The following is a 15,231-nucleotide window of genomic DNA, read 5'->3' as shown; positions in this document are numbered from 1 at the left end:
CAAACAACAATGGTACAGGAAGAAAGTGGCTATGAGTTTTCAGGATTCAAGGTGGCTTTGGGTAAGTCATCTAATGTGTGCCCTTTTTTCCCTGTATAAAGTAAAAATTATAGTAATGGTGATAATAACTAAAGTTTGTATAACACTTGACAATTCACTCTGTGCATATATTACCTCATTTATCAAATGCTAGTTCCTATACGGGTAGACAAAGGTGAAGCGGAACACCACTCCTTAACGTGAAGTGGTCTGTCAACAGCCAGTGCGCTGTACAACTAACCCAGAAGCTCCCCACAGCACTTCCCCGTCCAGTGGAACTCTGAATACGGAGATTATCAAAATGACTTCACTATAAAATGGTCTCCAACACCAGGGCCCCGTGGCCTGGATAAAATTATTATGACAAAGGTGGCATTTCTTTCAAGTGACTGCGGAAGAAAAAGGTAGACTCTGGAAGGAAATTCTTCAGTTGTGGCAAACAAGTTAATTCTTGAGGCCTTTGGGTACCATTTTATAGATTAGCACTTCCGGAGAACTGAATGAGGTCCTGGGGCTCTGGAGGGCTTATTCCCGTGCATGTGTGTGTGTGTCTGTGTGTGAGTGGTTTACTCCCATAGGATAAATCACCCACAACAGTAATCCTAAATGACTGTAGAACCATCTACTACTATCATAGTTGCAATAGTCTACTCTTCAGAGAGTGAAAACTCCCAATGATATCAAATGAAAGAACATATTTTCTGAAATGAAAGGAAGCATAGGGTTGACCATTTACACAGAGATTTACACACTAAATACAAGGCCCACGTGACCAGGTACTGCTGACACCACTGAATTCACCAGATCATGCACACACAATGCAGTCCTTAGGATAGTTTTCAAGAGGACAAATGTAGGACTTCTACTTCTGTCATCCATAGCAGAACTTCCTCCCGACCCCCAGGGCCTCAGAAAGCCAGCCAGCCCATGGACAGGGACTGGGCAGAATGGCGGAAGGGAGCTGGGAGGGAGGGAGGCAGTGACTGCTGCCGTTGAACGTCAATATTCATTGGTTCAACCAACAGTTGAATGCCTACTACTTGTGAGGTCACCTCTTCGGCATGGACCATGTTGACATACGGAAGAAGTGAAATAGCAGGATGCTCCATGTCCAAGTCCCCAGTTTTTCACTAACGCTTAAAAATCTGACATCTAGATATATCCCGCAGTTTTTCACCTGCCATCTACATTGAAAACCAAAAGTTCCAAATCATTTTACATTTACAACTCATAAAATGTAAAAGCAGTTGGGAAGGAAACAATTCTCAAGTTGAACTTGTTGGGACTTGGGACTAAACTAATCTTTGATCAGGTTAGTGTCTATGTATGTACTTTAATGCTTAAAGAAAAATTTTAAAAGGCTAAAGTATAATGTCAAGATATTAACACTAGTTGTCGCTGAGTAGAGGGTTTTGAATAACTCTTTTTTTGTTCATTTAGCATGTTTCTGTACTTTATATAATGTGACATGTATTAATTTGATAATCAGAGTGAGAAAGTATTCTCAAGTTAGAACTGGTGTCATACGTGAAAACTCCAAGCAGATAACAGGTGACCGATTAGATTAAATGCAGGTATTACTTGGTCCTGAAATTGCCCTGCTCACGTAAATAAGCAGTCATTACTGTAAATGCGTGCTTTGAAGTGGATCCTGCTAGATAAACGCCAGCACAGCTTCCCATTTTTTGGAATAAACGCACGTATGTATCACAGACATACTGAATTTTACCGCTATACAGGTACCTATGCTTACCAAGCTCTTGTTTTTATTTCCAATTTTTTTGAGCTAAAGGCAAAGAAAGCTGCTTTTGCCAATCTTTAAACCTTCATGTCTAAAGGTATTTTCCCTTTATGAGAAGTATAATAAAGTCAAGATTTCAAATCCCTGGCTCCATTTAACTTTAGTTGAACACAAGGTAATTTTCTGTTGTTTTCTTCTAATGCCATGGTCCCCAGGCTAGACACTAGGTTCGAACCAAAGATTGTGAAATTTGCATGTTGGGTCTGTAGCTGACTGCTGCTGCCTCGCCCATGCTCCTCAGCATAGTGTGTGTGGAGTGTATGTGTGCGCCTGTGTACATGGAGTATGTGTTTCTGCATGTGAGTATAGCGCATGTGAAGTGTGTGCATGGCACGTGTTGTATGTGTGTGTGTGTGGTGTGTATGCACAGCGTGTGTTTGGGCACGTGTGTGGTGTATGTGCATGGTGTGTGTGCGCAGTGTGGTCTGCCAGGATTCCCAGCAGGGAGAATACTGCCGTCGACTACAGTTTGCCATCCTCCCAGCTCTGGGGCTCTACAATGAGTCTTTCTTCCTCACCCCTAGATATTCTTCAGGAGAGGGGGACTGCTGCTCCTCACAACCCCCGTCGCTTGCAAGCAGTGGCACGTGGCACGTGGTAGGCCCTCGTAAACGAACTTGTCGAATGAATGGTGACTTGAATGAATGAAACTGGAAAACCCTTATAGAGCAGACTCCCTTTAATAATTTGGATGACATCATATCCTTTCTCTAACCTAGATACCTATCATGTGAGTTTCCAGAATAATTTTATTCCCAAACTGGAGAGAACGAAAGGACGACCTGTACACATAGAATCTTGACACAGTGAGACTTGTGCATGGATGACGCTGTCAGGTTTCAATGAAGTCTTCTCTGTAATCACGTGCACTCTGCATGCAGAGTGTGTTGAAGACAGCCCTGTGGGTAAGCTTTCAGCAGACGAATACCATCACTAACGTCCTCTCACATTCTGGTCCTAAAGGTTCTATGCTTCACTTTGATTATATCAAGTTGTCATCAGCCTGTCCCTAAACGGCATGTAATTACACACTTACATCATCCACTTATGGGCAGGTCTTTTCTCATTTAGAGAGAGAAAAGGATGAACGGGGCTCTTATAAATCTGCTTAGCCGCATGTTTGAAGCAAGTCAATTTATTTCACAGGAGGATATTTAACATCTAAGACTCTTGCTCTCTGTTACGTAGAGATGAGTCATATTTCAAGACTTCATTTTATAACAAGAGGGGTAAAGTGCAGGAAAAACAATGTTTTCTTGGTTACAAAACTGTCTTCAGTAAAACAGTATTTCAAAGATTCCTATTTTATCCTACTTAAATGTTCCCTCACAGTTTGTTGATTAAGCTATCATTCGGTTATCTACAGTTTTTTAAAATCTGGATAGAATATGCTTGAGTGAAAGGGAACAGCTCAAAAGTGTCTTCCCCTGTCAGAAAAGTCAATGAATTCTACAAAAGCAAACAGCATTGGGGAACAGAACATCTCTCCCAGCGTCGGCTCCAGACCTGAAAACCGAACCTTCCATTATCAGGGAGAATTACTTGCGTGTTAAAGCACCACGTATTCTGGAATACCTCACGCTAATCTGGGTTTCTGGAGCTGAATGATTTCTGTGGTTCTTCGCCTAAGCAAAGAAACAGCAATAATGGACATCTTCCAGCCACATACCTTCATGATATTCAATAGGTTTTACTTGGATTAAGAAATGCAATTGTTTTCAGAGGTTGAAGGAGAGGAAAGGAAAACTGACATGTATACTTTTACGCCATCAAATTTGGAACTTGAGTCTTGCATTACACTTACCATTTTAAAAAACAGCAAAAATAAACAACAGGCTCGAGTCCCGCCAGAGCCTAATTTACTCACCAACGGGACCTAGAGGTGATCTAAGACTTCAATGAGGTGAAACAGAAATCACCCCAAAACTGAACAAAGACTGGATGCCAGACGTACTGGTATCAGCAGTGCCCTCACAGAATCATGAAAGCCTGTGCACTTTTTAATCTTATAAATGTGACTTGTTAGTGCAACAATCTATAAATGATGTCTGCACTTAATTTATTAAAGTTTGTCACAAGTACATTCAAAATCACAGGAAATACGTTTTTACCTACTAATTGCTACCCTAAACAGACAAATGGTGTCCTATGGTTATCAAACTAAAATGGCTATTTATCAGAAAAAAGCCATTCAGCTGTTCCGAAAAGATTTCAGGTAATTTCCTTCATACTTATAACTTCTATTAAAATAAATGACCAAGCTCCACTTGCTACTTCAAAATTTTAAACGCTTGCAAAACCCCAAACTATCAAGAAGGATGCACTCAGCAAGCCCTTCTCCTGGGTTAAGTTGGTTACAACCCATTTTTTGTTAAAATGACTTAATCAAGTAAAAATCAGGCAAAAAGAGGAGAAAGGGAGAGTACCCAATTCTCTCCCGGTCTTCTACAGGATCCTAGCCAATTCCCAAGATTTCTACATTCAACCACTAGGCCCTCTGTTTCTCTTCTTCGCTAGAGTACAACGCTGCCTGTGGGATTGGAGTAGATCGTCAGCGGGCTTCGGTGTTAACTTTGCCATTGCAGACTCACTTTGAAATTGGATAACTTTTTCTAGGGCTATTTTGTCATCCAATTAAACTTCACAGACCTCCTTTTATATCTTTTATCCTCTTTGCCATACACACACATGCACATAGAGCATATATGTACCGTCCTCCCATTTACGGCGTGGACTGCCCCCTCTTTACTCGCTCCCTCCAGACTGTTCTCCTCCTGGCACCACCGGGTCTGGGTAAATCCCAGATCCCGAGGAGTTCAGCCCAACTCAGACTTGAATTTGGAGGTTTGGGGCTCTCCTCGAACCTCACCAAGGTTTCCTGCCAGCTATTAATATCCCAGCTTGGACTGGTAGGGTAGGAAGTATACTTACCACCCCACCTCTCAAAGGAGGAAAAAAATCTTAGTCTGAGCTCGCCTGGGCTGCATCTCTGAGCATCCCTTTGGTAGTCAAGAGGCAATGGTTTTACGCAAAAAATTCTGTTTTTGCAAAATTTTCCTTTTTAAAATCACTTGACCACACTATCTTTGTTCTTCCTAGATATTACAACAGATTTTTTTAAGGGGACAATTTTCTCTGTTTCATCTCTCTCGCCCTCTTTTTTTTTGGTGTGTGTGGCAGTTGCCGTTTGATCTGTTCATTGGCTCTGATTTGTTTCGTGTTTCAGCCAAAGATTAAAACTGCTCTGTAATTCTAAGCAGATGGGCCTAGGAGTGCAACCCTATAATTATACCTTCTCTCTTTGGCCTTCCAACTGCGAGCCTTCCATCCTGACTTTTAAAGTGTGGATCACTGGGGCTCAGAGCACACCTTGGCAATTTGGCCCGTCTGGCCCAGTGGACAGGGTCACACAGCCGGAGTTGCTGAGCTGCCCAGCTGCCTGCCCGGAAGCAGGACTATAAGAAAACAGCCGTTTACAGCTTTCAGGCTAGCCTTCCTCCATCTTCTGGGGAGTAACAACCTGATCTTCAGCGCTGGCTACAATGCATTCTGAAGCTCACTCCAGCTGCAGGTCCTGCTCAGAAACTTAAGAGCGTCCTCCCTCAGGGTGCTGATCTGATCTGCAGAGGTTTTGGGAAGCGTGGTAGGTGGTGAGGAAGCAGAGCCCAGGTGCTCCTGGTGGAGATGCTCTGCTGAAATGTCAGGTGTCCATGAGGGAAAGTTGGCTCAGGACATCTGAATCAGCACGAGTTCTGCCACCGCCTGTCCTGATGATCAACACCAACCCAACACCGAAACTGCCTTGGCAATCTCCCTGCAATTCTGTCTTATTTTTCTCAGTGCAATTCCTGGAACTCCTTTAAAGCGCTGATGGTCTCTGGCTAGGGGTTTACAGAGCTCCTGAGAAAACGTGGCACATGAGTAACAGAAACAAGACGATCAAGCTAGAGCATGAGGGCAATAAGGTGCCAAGTTCCGAGAGCCTGGAAGATTTATTTTAATGTTCACATCTTGGCTATTAGAAGCCCCCTGCTCCTTGAAACTGCGGCCAGTCTACTTAGGAGAAACCCCATCACCACCCCTTCAACATACAATCGTCCTCAGAAGGGCATACAGAAACACCGCGAGCTGTTTTTCCCCTTAAATGCTCAGTTTCTCTTTACAGTCCCATAAACGCTTGGACCCCATCAGGAGCCCCTCCTGCACTCTGACGCTTTGGAAACAGGATCGCCAAGCCTGCGATTTCATGACAGGCTACAGTTTGAAAACCCAACAGAGTGGATCAAAGTTTTCCCTAGGACTTGATGCAATCGATTCAGGAGATAAAAGGTGTCTGTGTGTGAGCGCTTTGCACCCTTTCAGAAAGACAACTCCAACCGCCAAACAGCCGTGGGCGCCGCTGGGGGAAGGGGCGCCTAGGAAGCGCCAAGCAGGAGGAGGCAGGGCTCTGCTCCGGCGTGCGCGGGGACCGGGAGCCTACCGCGATTGGGACCCGGCTCCGGGGGGTTTCTGCGGCTCCCGGGGGTCCCATCCTCTGGCCCCGGCGGCGGCAGTCACCCTCCCTCCCGGGACTCACCGTGAAGCAGGAGGGCCGGGAACAGGTAGGTGAGCAGGAGGCGGCACAGGCAGGACATCTCCAGTCCTCCTCCGGGATCACCCGCGCGCACCGAACCGCCCGAGCCCCTCGCCGTCCTGGCACCCTGCTCCTGGGGGACCGCCGCGGCGCCGCGCGCTCTGCCCTCCCGCCGCCAGCCCGGGAGGACGCGACGAGGCGAGCGCTCGGGCGCGGGCACAGCGGGGCGGCTCCGCTCCTCGGCCACAGCCCGCGTGCGGCCGGGCCAGGCCCGCGCTTCAGGCGGCCGCCGAGCGCCCCATGCCCGGGGGGCGCGGCGCGGGGGCTGCGGGGCGCGAGCTCCCTCGGCGCCGTCGGGCCCCGCGCGCCCGGCCCGGCCCGGCCCTCCCCGCGCGCCCGGCCCCTAGGCGCCCGGCCCTCCGCGTCCCGCCCCGGCCGCAGCCGCCGCCGCGCACGCCGCTCCCACTGCCGTGGCCGCCACCGCCGCCGCAGCTGCAGCGTCTCTTCATAGTTCCAGGGCGCCGCGGCGGGGCGGCCGGGCCGCGGGCCGGGGCGGGGCCGGGGGCGGGGCGGGCCGGGGTGCGGCGCGGGGACTTGAAAGGGCGCGTGGGCGCCGCCTCTCCCCCGCTCCCTTCCCCCTCGCCCGCCCTCCTCCCTCCTCCCTCTCCCCTCCCCTCCCCTCCCCTCCCCTCCCCTCCCCTCCCCGCTCCCCTCCTCTCTGGCCTCTTCTGCCCCCTCGCCTCCCCCTCCTCTGCCTCCGCGCTCCCCTCTCTCCGCCCCCTTTCCCGCCTGGTTCCTCACCTCGTCTCCTCCGCGCGGTCCGCGCGCCCCTTTCTCCGCCCTCGGCGGCCCTCTCCAAGAGAGCTGCGTCCTGCAAGGGGCTTGCAGCCCTGGGCAGCGCGCCCGGCGGCAGGGAAGGAAAATGTGCCCTTAACGCCCTGCCTCCGCCCCGGGCAGCTCGGGACCTTTCCTCTTCCCCGACAGGGACGGGTTCCCCCCCGTGAAGGGTGTTCTGAAAGGACGGGCAGGCGGCGCTGTGAGGCTGGGGCTCTCAAGTGGGATCTGAGAAACGTGGGCTTGCAAAGATGGGGGGTGGGGGGATGGAGCATGTGCGCTCGCGCGCATGTGAGACAGAAAGGAGCAGAGAAGAGAGAAGAGATTAAAGAGAAGAGTTCAGTTCTGGAAAATTGTACAGGGTGGGGATGCAGCACTGCCCCGCTCCCTCGGGAGACACGCAGGACGTGTCTTAACCGACAGCCCCTACTGCGGGTTAGTGCCTGGGCTGCCGGGGGCACAGGAGCCCTGTCACAGGCCGCAACCTGCGCAGGGAAGGTATAGGCAGAGGAGCCCTTTCTTTCTCCTCCCGCCTCCAGGAGGCAAATGACTTGTTGAAACACGGGAGAAACCTCAGAGAAACGCTCCGGGACAGTCTCCAAGAAAGTGCGCTGCGGCCCCTTCTCTGATTCCTCCTCTCTCCCAGCCCAAATCTTGATAGTGTTTATGTTCTGTGGGTCTTTGGGGCGTATGTTCAATTTTACGGTGACTTCTTAAGACCCAAAGGGAGGATCAGCTCCGCTCTCTTCGTCCCCAGGGCGCTGGTACCAGCTGCCCTCTGCGAATGGCGGCTCGCCTGCGGGCTGCTGTGCCCAGGGCTCTCGGATTTGTCTGGAAGTCTCTCCTCTGCAAAAGTTCACCATGGGCGGTTCACCGGCTCCCAGGAGGAGGTTAAAATGATCTCCTGGGCTCAGTGACACCTCCCCCTCACACTGGGATAAGGGCAGCCACCAGAGCAGATGTGATCCAGAGAACATTTCTTGCGGTGTTTTTCATAAATAAAACACTTAAAAAAGAATGCCTGACTTCCAAGAGAGTTTTCTGCCCCTTGAACAATGTGATAATTCATCTCCTTATGCTTTAGACCTTCAGAACTGGGAGGACCTTTGCATTGGTGTAAAACTTAGTGAAACAGATGAGAATACACTTGACAGTTTCCATTTTTTTTTCTGAGAAAGCCATGGGTCTTTTGATGTGATGATGCTGATACTGTTTGATGTGCTTTAATTTTTATCACCATCATTATCATCTTTCCATCTTTAATATGAGGGATCATAACACGTACCACCTGCCTAGCTCACAAGGATGTTATGAAGATTACGTGCCAATGTTTGCAAATCTCGGAGATGAAAGGCTCCCTGTGTGTGAAGGAAGGGGAGATAGCTGTCACAACGCCTGTGAGCAGATTTATTTTGAGTTGGGCTCGCTCTGCGGCAGCTCTCTGGGCTCACTTTGTTCTCGATGGATCGCTTGTCCCTGTTACTAGGTTTGGGTGGCAGATTGTGACTTGTGGGATTTGAATGTTGCCCAAGGGTCAGTCGGGTTTACAGCGGGCACTTGATTTCTTAACGAACGTTGGACACTTGGAAATGATGTAAACAACATACTTGGCCGCTTAAGCAGAGCCTTAGCCTTGTCACCAAGAACACATTCTAGGGGTGTTCAGCTTTCTATGCCTTTCAGTCGTTTGCTGCCTTTTAGTCTATCAGGAATATTTGAAACAAACAGACAACATAACAGAATGTTAGGGGTGGTGTGTTCAGTATAAGCAACTGGGCTGAGAGCAATTGAAAAAAGTGAAGATCATTCATCACATGTTAGCAGAACAATTAGGTAATACATTTATTTAAATAATTATTTGATTCTGTTATTTAAAAAAAAGAAGAAACCAACAGACCAGCTATAATTTGGTGTCATCTTGACAGTCAAGTTGATCCAGTTTTTTTTTTCCCAACTGGTTTCACTGGTGTGGTGTAAACATAGCCAGAATGATGTCATCAGTTTGAAATTTGTTTTGCCCGTTTATTTTCCACATGTAGTGTCGTGGATTTAGATCCTTGACCCTCAACACAACATCCAGCCGGAGGCGCTACTCCCGACAATTCCCTCATCACCCTCTGCCTGGTGGGAAGGACTGGACTTGTCCTAGCCATAGGGTTCACTGTCTGCATTATTTTTTACTCTTGTTGTTAGTGTGCTCACTTCTGGAAGAGAATAAAGAAAAAAAAAAACTGGTATCAATTTGTCTTAGTGTGATTGTATGTGGGTATATGCTTAGAGTGACGGAATTGGGAGGAGGGCATTTCCAGGGAGGCAATAAAGTGGTTGTGTGAGCTCCAACTCAGAATTGCCCCCTGACACAGGCATGAGGAATTTGCCCAGACCACTTAAGGACCAAGCCTTGAGCAGGAGTGTGTGTAGCTGGGTCCTGGTGTTAATGGCAGAGTCCCTGGCAGGGACAGCTGGGCAAGATGCCCATAGTAGCATCAATAAGTATGTTAAAATCTTCCGGGCTTCTCATAAATAACCTCTGTCATGTTGATGGGGAAGAAGAAGCTCAAAGGGGCTGAGTTCTCAGCCACACAGCAAATCAGAGGCACACTTGGAACTCCCATGATTGTCTAGTCACCAGCCCACGAGGCCTCTCACATGTCTACCAAGTGGTCTTTTCCCACGAGCACTGCTGATCCTAACGCACAGCCTCTATAGTTGGCTCAGTCTTTGAGTCAGAACCAGCCCTTTGCTCTTCCCCAGTAATTGAATCATGAGCAAATTTTCTCAGATGCACTATGCTGGGCACAGAGCGTGTAATCACCTTGGCTTGGTTTTCTTAGGAGAGTGTCTCGATTTTTGATGAGAACAGAGTAATAAAGAGCTCAATTGCAACGTTATGCTGGGAGGTGCAAGGACCAATGTTCTTTACAATCTGTGCTACAATTGGGTTTCCTATGCAGTACTTGTGAAAATTGATCTAAAGGTGTGCAATCACACATTGGGAAGTCATTGGGAAGTTCAGAGATTCTAGATCTTTCAGTTCTTGAAGAAAATGGTAGTTTTAAGAAGCATCAGAGGAATTAAAACATTAATCCTGCATTGTGTTCAACTATGAATGTGGTTGACAACCTTTTACTACCTCTGCATCCTCAGAGGAGGGGAAATGTCATTGGGAACAGATTGTTCTTGAAACTTGCTAGATGTCAGTGCCAAACCTGTGACAGCGTGGTAATTCCTCCAGACTGTAAGAGCTGGGAGGACGGGAAGCTGCCTCGACATCTCGCTACCCCTTTCAGCACTTAAGCTAGTGTTTTCAGTATTTTACCCACAGCAAGACTTCAGTAAATGGTAAAGATGTTAAATTTTAAAAACCCTATATGGTCTCCTCAGAGGCAGAGCTAATACAATTATCCTGAGGAGTCCTTAGAAACGGACATGCTTCTGAGTTATATATATATATTTTTGGTGAGGAAGATTGTCCCTGTGCTAACATCTGTTGCCAGTCTTCCTCTATTTTATATGTGGGTGACTGCCACAGCATGGCCCAATGAGCAGCATGTAGGTCCTCACCCAGGATCCCAACCTGCAAACCCTGGGCCGCCTAAGTGTTGTACATGAACTTAACCACTACACCACCAGCCAGCCCCGAGTTATATTTTTAAAACACATTAATTAGAAGAAACTCTGTTTTGAAAATAAAATGTCGTTTAGATCTATCTCTGAGCAGCATGGTCTTCTGAGCTTAAGTTAAAGATTACATTCCATTTTATACTCATGGCGGTTATCAGAGAAAACCACTAAAATGTTTGTAAGCTTAGCATTCATTCCTTCACTCGTTCATCCATCCAACGTGACCGACACACTGCTGAGTATCAGATATATATGTACAATCATCTGAAAATGGGGATAGAGATGTTTGAGGGTGATTCAGCTAACCGTCCATTCACTCTGTCACAGGTTTATTTGAGGGGCTGATAAGAAGACTGAGGACCTTACCACTGAAGGAGAAGATGAGCTCAGCCAGGGGCAGGAGGCAATAAAGGATCTCAGCAACATTTTTGTCTGTACTTTCATGTGCCCCTTATAATATTCTTTGTTGTAATGCTGGCTGCCTTGTATGTCTAACTGCTTTATCTGTTTAAATAGATTATTTGGCTGTTCGAGGGCAGGAAGAAAATTGGGTATTATGTTGGCTTCTCCTCCCCCAGCCCCTTTGCAAGCGCTTCCATAATGGGCATTTGTTGGGCTGGTAGATGAGGAAGGATAAGATCAGACCATCAAGAAAGAGTCTTTATGAGGCCAACACCACCCTAAGCCACCGCAGCTCGCAGCTACCGAAACAGGAAGACACAAAAACACTGGCGTTCCATCTGCGCATGCCCTGGGCTGTTAGGGCACACTTTGCAACGCGGAACCTGTTTGACAAATGAGAGGCTTGTGGTGTGCTTGTTAAGGAGCCAGATTCACTCGGCTCAGCTCCCCCAGCTGTAGGACCTTGGGCAACGGCTGTAAAACAAGGATAATAGTAATAGTAGTACATAGTCAGGCACTATGTAAGTGTACCCTGAAAATAGCCCACTGACAGTGACTTTAGATTCATTCTCAACAATTTCAAAATTGTCCCCATGTGTGTGAAACTGATTCTTTGTGGGGGGAGTGTGTGAAAAAATATATAGTTATTATAATGGTTTCTGGCCCTCCAAAGGGACACAGTGCTTAACCAGGTGTAATGTACATCCACATGACCTACCGTTTAATGGGCGGGGTGTGGAAGAAAAGGTTGAGGAACACTGTACTAGAGCAATAAAGTATAGGATTAGTCTTATTGTAATTACTCATATATCCAACATTTCTAGTAACTTCATTTCTTTAATTCACTGGATATGTTTTGACTATCTGAAACCAAGTGTGTTTTCCCTCAACTGACCATCTGGCGTGGCATTCGACCATCTGATTACATCATCGTAACAATATTGTTTTTCTTTGGTTTAGATAATTCAGCCATTACTAGTCTATCTTTACAGATGGGAAAACCAAGGCCAAAGAGATGCAGTGGTTTGTCTAAAAATCACACAACTTTATAAGGGTATCAGTAGATTTTCTAACTCTCAGTAAAGTGCTATTGTTCAGCTCTAAGACTATACAAAAAAGTGTTCCTTTCCTCTCTGAAGTAGATATCTGCTTTTGATGCGTTTTGAGATATTCAAGCTGAAGAACGCTATTTGGCTGTTTGCACACATCGCGGTTGGTATTGGGATCCTCGTGTTCCGTTTCACTGTTTCGTGTGTAAAATATCCACACAGTTTAGTTCTCAGAATAGGTTGTTGCCATCTGTACGGTAGGTGGGTGGACCGGATAGTCACTGAAACGCGGCCCGCCGCTGTGAGTCTCAGCGTTAGGACGCGAGCAGCCCCTCAGAAGGTGCACGTCTGTGTTCTCGGGGTTGGGGCTGTGCATATTTGCAGTGATGAGCTGTGTAGGGGTGGCCATATTCGACCACACTTCATCTGCCTGAATCTTAGGTCTCTAAAGCAGGGCTGCACTTAGACAAAACAGTCTCCGGGGCACCAAATTCAACATCACAAAGTCCATACTCATGCTTCATCTGCCTGTTTTTGTAACACTTTGTAATCCTCAAAAAGTCCAAATAAACTGTCTCTTTTGCTCTTCAGGCAATTTTGTGAAGGGCATGGGCCAGCCAGGGCTGTTCTGTTGTAGAGGTGCAAACTGGAGGTTTGGAGAGGTGTACTGTGTCTCACCAAAATCCCCTCAAGACACACAGCACTGCACCCTCTCGGCGTCTCCAGGAGCTGACGGCGTGTGCTTGATTCAATGGGAGTGTATCAGGTCCTAACTTCTGTGTTATTTTCTTACACAGAACTTGGTGTCTCTGCTGCCTCTATCCTCAGGCAGACAGCATGGGAGAAGCTTTTAGAAACAGACCCAGAACTTAAGAAGCCCCAAGTTCAGTGGAAAATGAATTAACCCTATACATCCAGGAAAATTTCATACATGTATATGGTTTATTTTCTCACATTTTGTCGTTAGATTTTTCATATGCTTTATCCCAGTGCCTAAATCAGTAGCTATTCACTGACTCTCAATCAATTAGGTGAAACAATGTTTTACTACAATGGACCCATTGAGTCAAATGAAGAGCAGTACATAGGCTGGCAAATTGTGCTGGAAGATAGACAAGGAGGTAAGAAACTGGGTCAAGCACACCAGCCAGGCTCATAGAACAAGAGGTCAACATACAGGAAGCTCATCCAGAACAAAAGGGCCAGCTTGTCTAGGAAGAATTCTCTGGGCCTGAGAGTCTAACTCTGATCAGGTGGCTGACCCTGCATTAGTGGGGATGGCCACACAGCTGTAGGCAGAATAGCACCTGTGAGGATGGCTGCACAGTTGCCATCACACACAGTGTCTGCAGATGCTCCGGAGATGGAGCAGGTAGTCAAGCTGCACAGTCAGGCTGTTGGCATTTAGGCCAGAGCTCACTTCTTTCATCTGGGAATTCAAGAAGGATTCTGACCGTGAAGTTGATGGGAGCGATGCCAACAGATACTCCTAAACTACGGGAGGTGGGCACTACCTGTGATGGGGGCAAAGAAGTTGGAGTCACAGCCAAAGAGGAGGAGGAAGAGGCCCACAGAAGAGGAGACTGAGGCCCCTTGAAGTGAGACTTTCCCAAAGTTACCCAAGCTGGGGGCGGGGTCTGGAGCTGGCACCAGACACCAGGTTCCCCATCTCATTTCAGAGCCTCCACCACCTCCACAGATCCATATTTTCTCTCTCATAATGATTAAAAACTTGGACAGCAGGACCTTAGGAGGCATTATATTTATTAAATTAATAGTGTTTTGGATTTCCTCTTAAATATGTTTCTGCGTCACTAATTCTTTCCTTCATTGCATCGATTCTGCCTTAGCTGCTTCTGGAGATGTTAGGTTCTTCTGTCCTAGTATCCAAGAATTTCCACTTCACAGCAAGGTCCTGGTTTATAATCATGAGGTAGGTTTTTCAGATTGTGAACTCAGTGAGTCAACCTCATATATGGTACTCAACGCTTTTTTGTCTCCATCTTAGGAGCTATTTCCTACAAGCCCCTCTGTGCAGGGTGGCCATTGTGGTTCCATGACAGTGAGCCATGGGGAGAAGTACTTCTGGAGAAATCGTTCATGCTGCAGAGCAGGCCTGGGGAGAGATGACAAAGGACAAAAATTAGAGGCCACATTCTGATATATATTCTGCCATACTTCCAAGATCCTCTGACGCATCTTTCCAGTATTTTAATGCAGAATGCAACATGGAGACATTGTCCCTGCCATTGCATAGCTCGATCATCTGTGTATGCCAAGACTTAGTAGCTCCCCGAGAACACCGCAGATGAGGAGAGGGGCAGTGGTTGGCTCCATGCTTCATGGAAGGGAGACTAAGGCATTCCCAGCCCACTCTGAGTCTAACATGGTGCTACCTTGTCGCCAGTTCCATGGAAGCCACTGTGGCAGACAGACCCCATGAGACCTGACACTTATAGAGGTGGGACAGCTTGCTAGAAGGCCATTTGAAAAGTGCTGACCCCGCATATTATACTGAATTCAGTAACTCAGGTTGAAAACCTTGACCCAACCTCCTGCACAAAACTTTACATAGAAGCTCCCCCCCTCTCTGCCTCAACACGCTCACCCACAGCTCTGCCCGAGAGAAATGTCCTTGCCCCGAGCCCAAGCGCTTGTGCAGGGCTGAGCCTGGGTGTGGAGAGTGGGTGCTGGAGAGGAAGAGCCGTAAAGCTCTGTACGACGGAAGTAGTTATTACGACGACGGCAGGGGACAAGTCCATACGTGTGTTTGTCCAGCTCCAACACTTTTAAAATCCTCACTTTGGATAATAAGTGGTGCTGAAGTGGATGCTCCATTGCTGGCCAGGTTAACTCAAAGAGAGAGGTTGGTGGTTGAGCGTGTCTGTGACCCGAGACTCCTGCAGCAG

General features: G+C 47.5%; 1 protein-coding gene across 1 annotated transcript in view; it reads right to left on the bottom strand.

Moving 5' to 3' along the window:
• APCDD1 (APC down-regulated 1) overlaps nt 1-6,809 on the bottom strand; it is a 33,636-nt gene extending 26,827 nt beyond the window's left edge. The window contains exon 1 of the mRNA XM_005612734.4: nt 6,417-6,809. Within this exon, the coding sequence (XP_005612791.1) occupies nt 6,417-6,474 (58 nt within the window). The 5' untranslated portion in view covers nt 6,475-6,809. The remainder of the gene's footprint in view (nt 1-6,416) is intronic.
• Between the last annotated feature and the right edge of the window lie 8,422 nt (nt 6,810-15,231).

This window comes from Equus caballus, chromosome 8 (assembly GCF_041296265.1).
Source record: "Equus caballus isolate H_3958 breed thoroughbred chromosome 8, TB-T2T, whole genome shotgun sequence".
NCBI classification, from domain to species: domain Eukaryota; kingdom Metazoa; phylum Chordata; class Mammalia; order Perissodactyla; family Equidae; genus Equus; species Equus caballus.
This window is presented reverse-complemented; position numbering and strand designations above follow the sequence as displayed.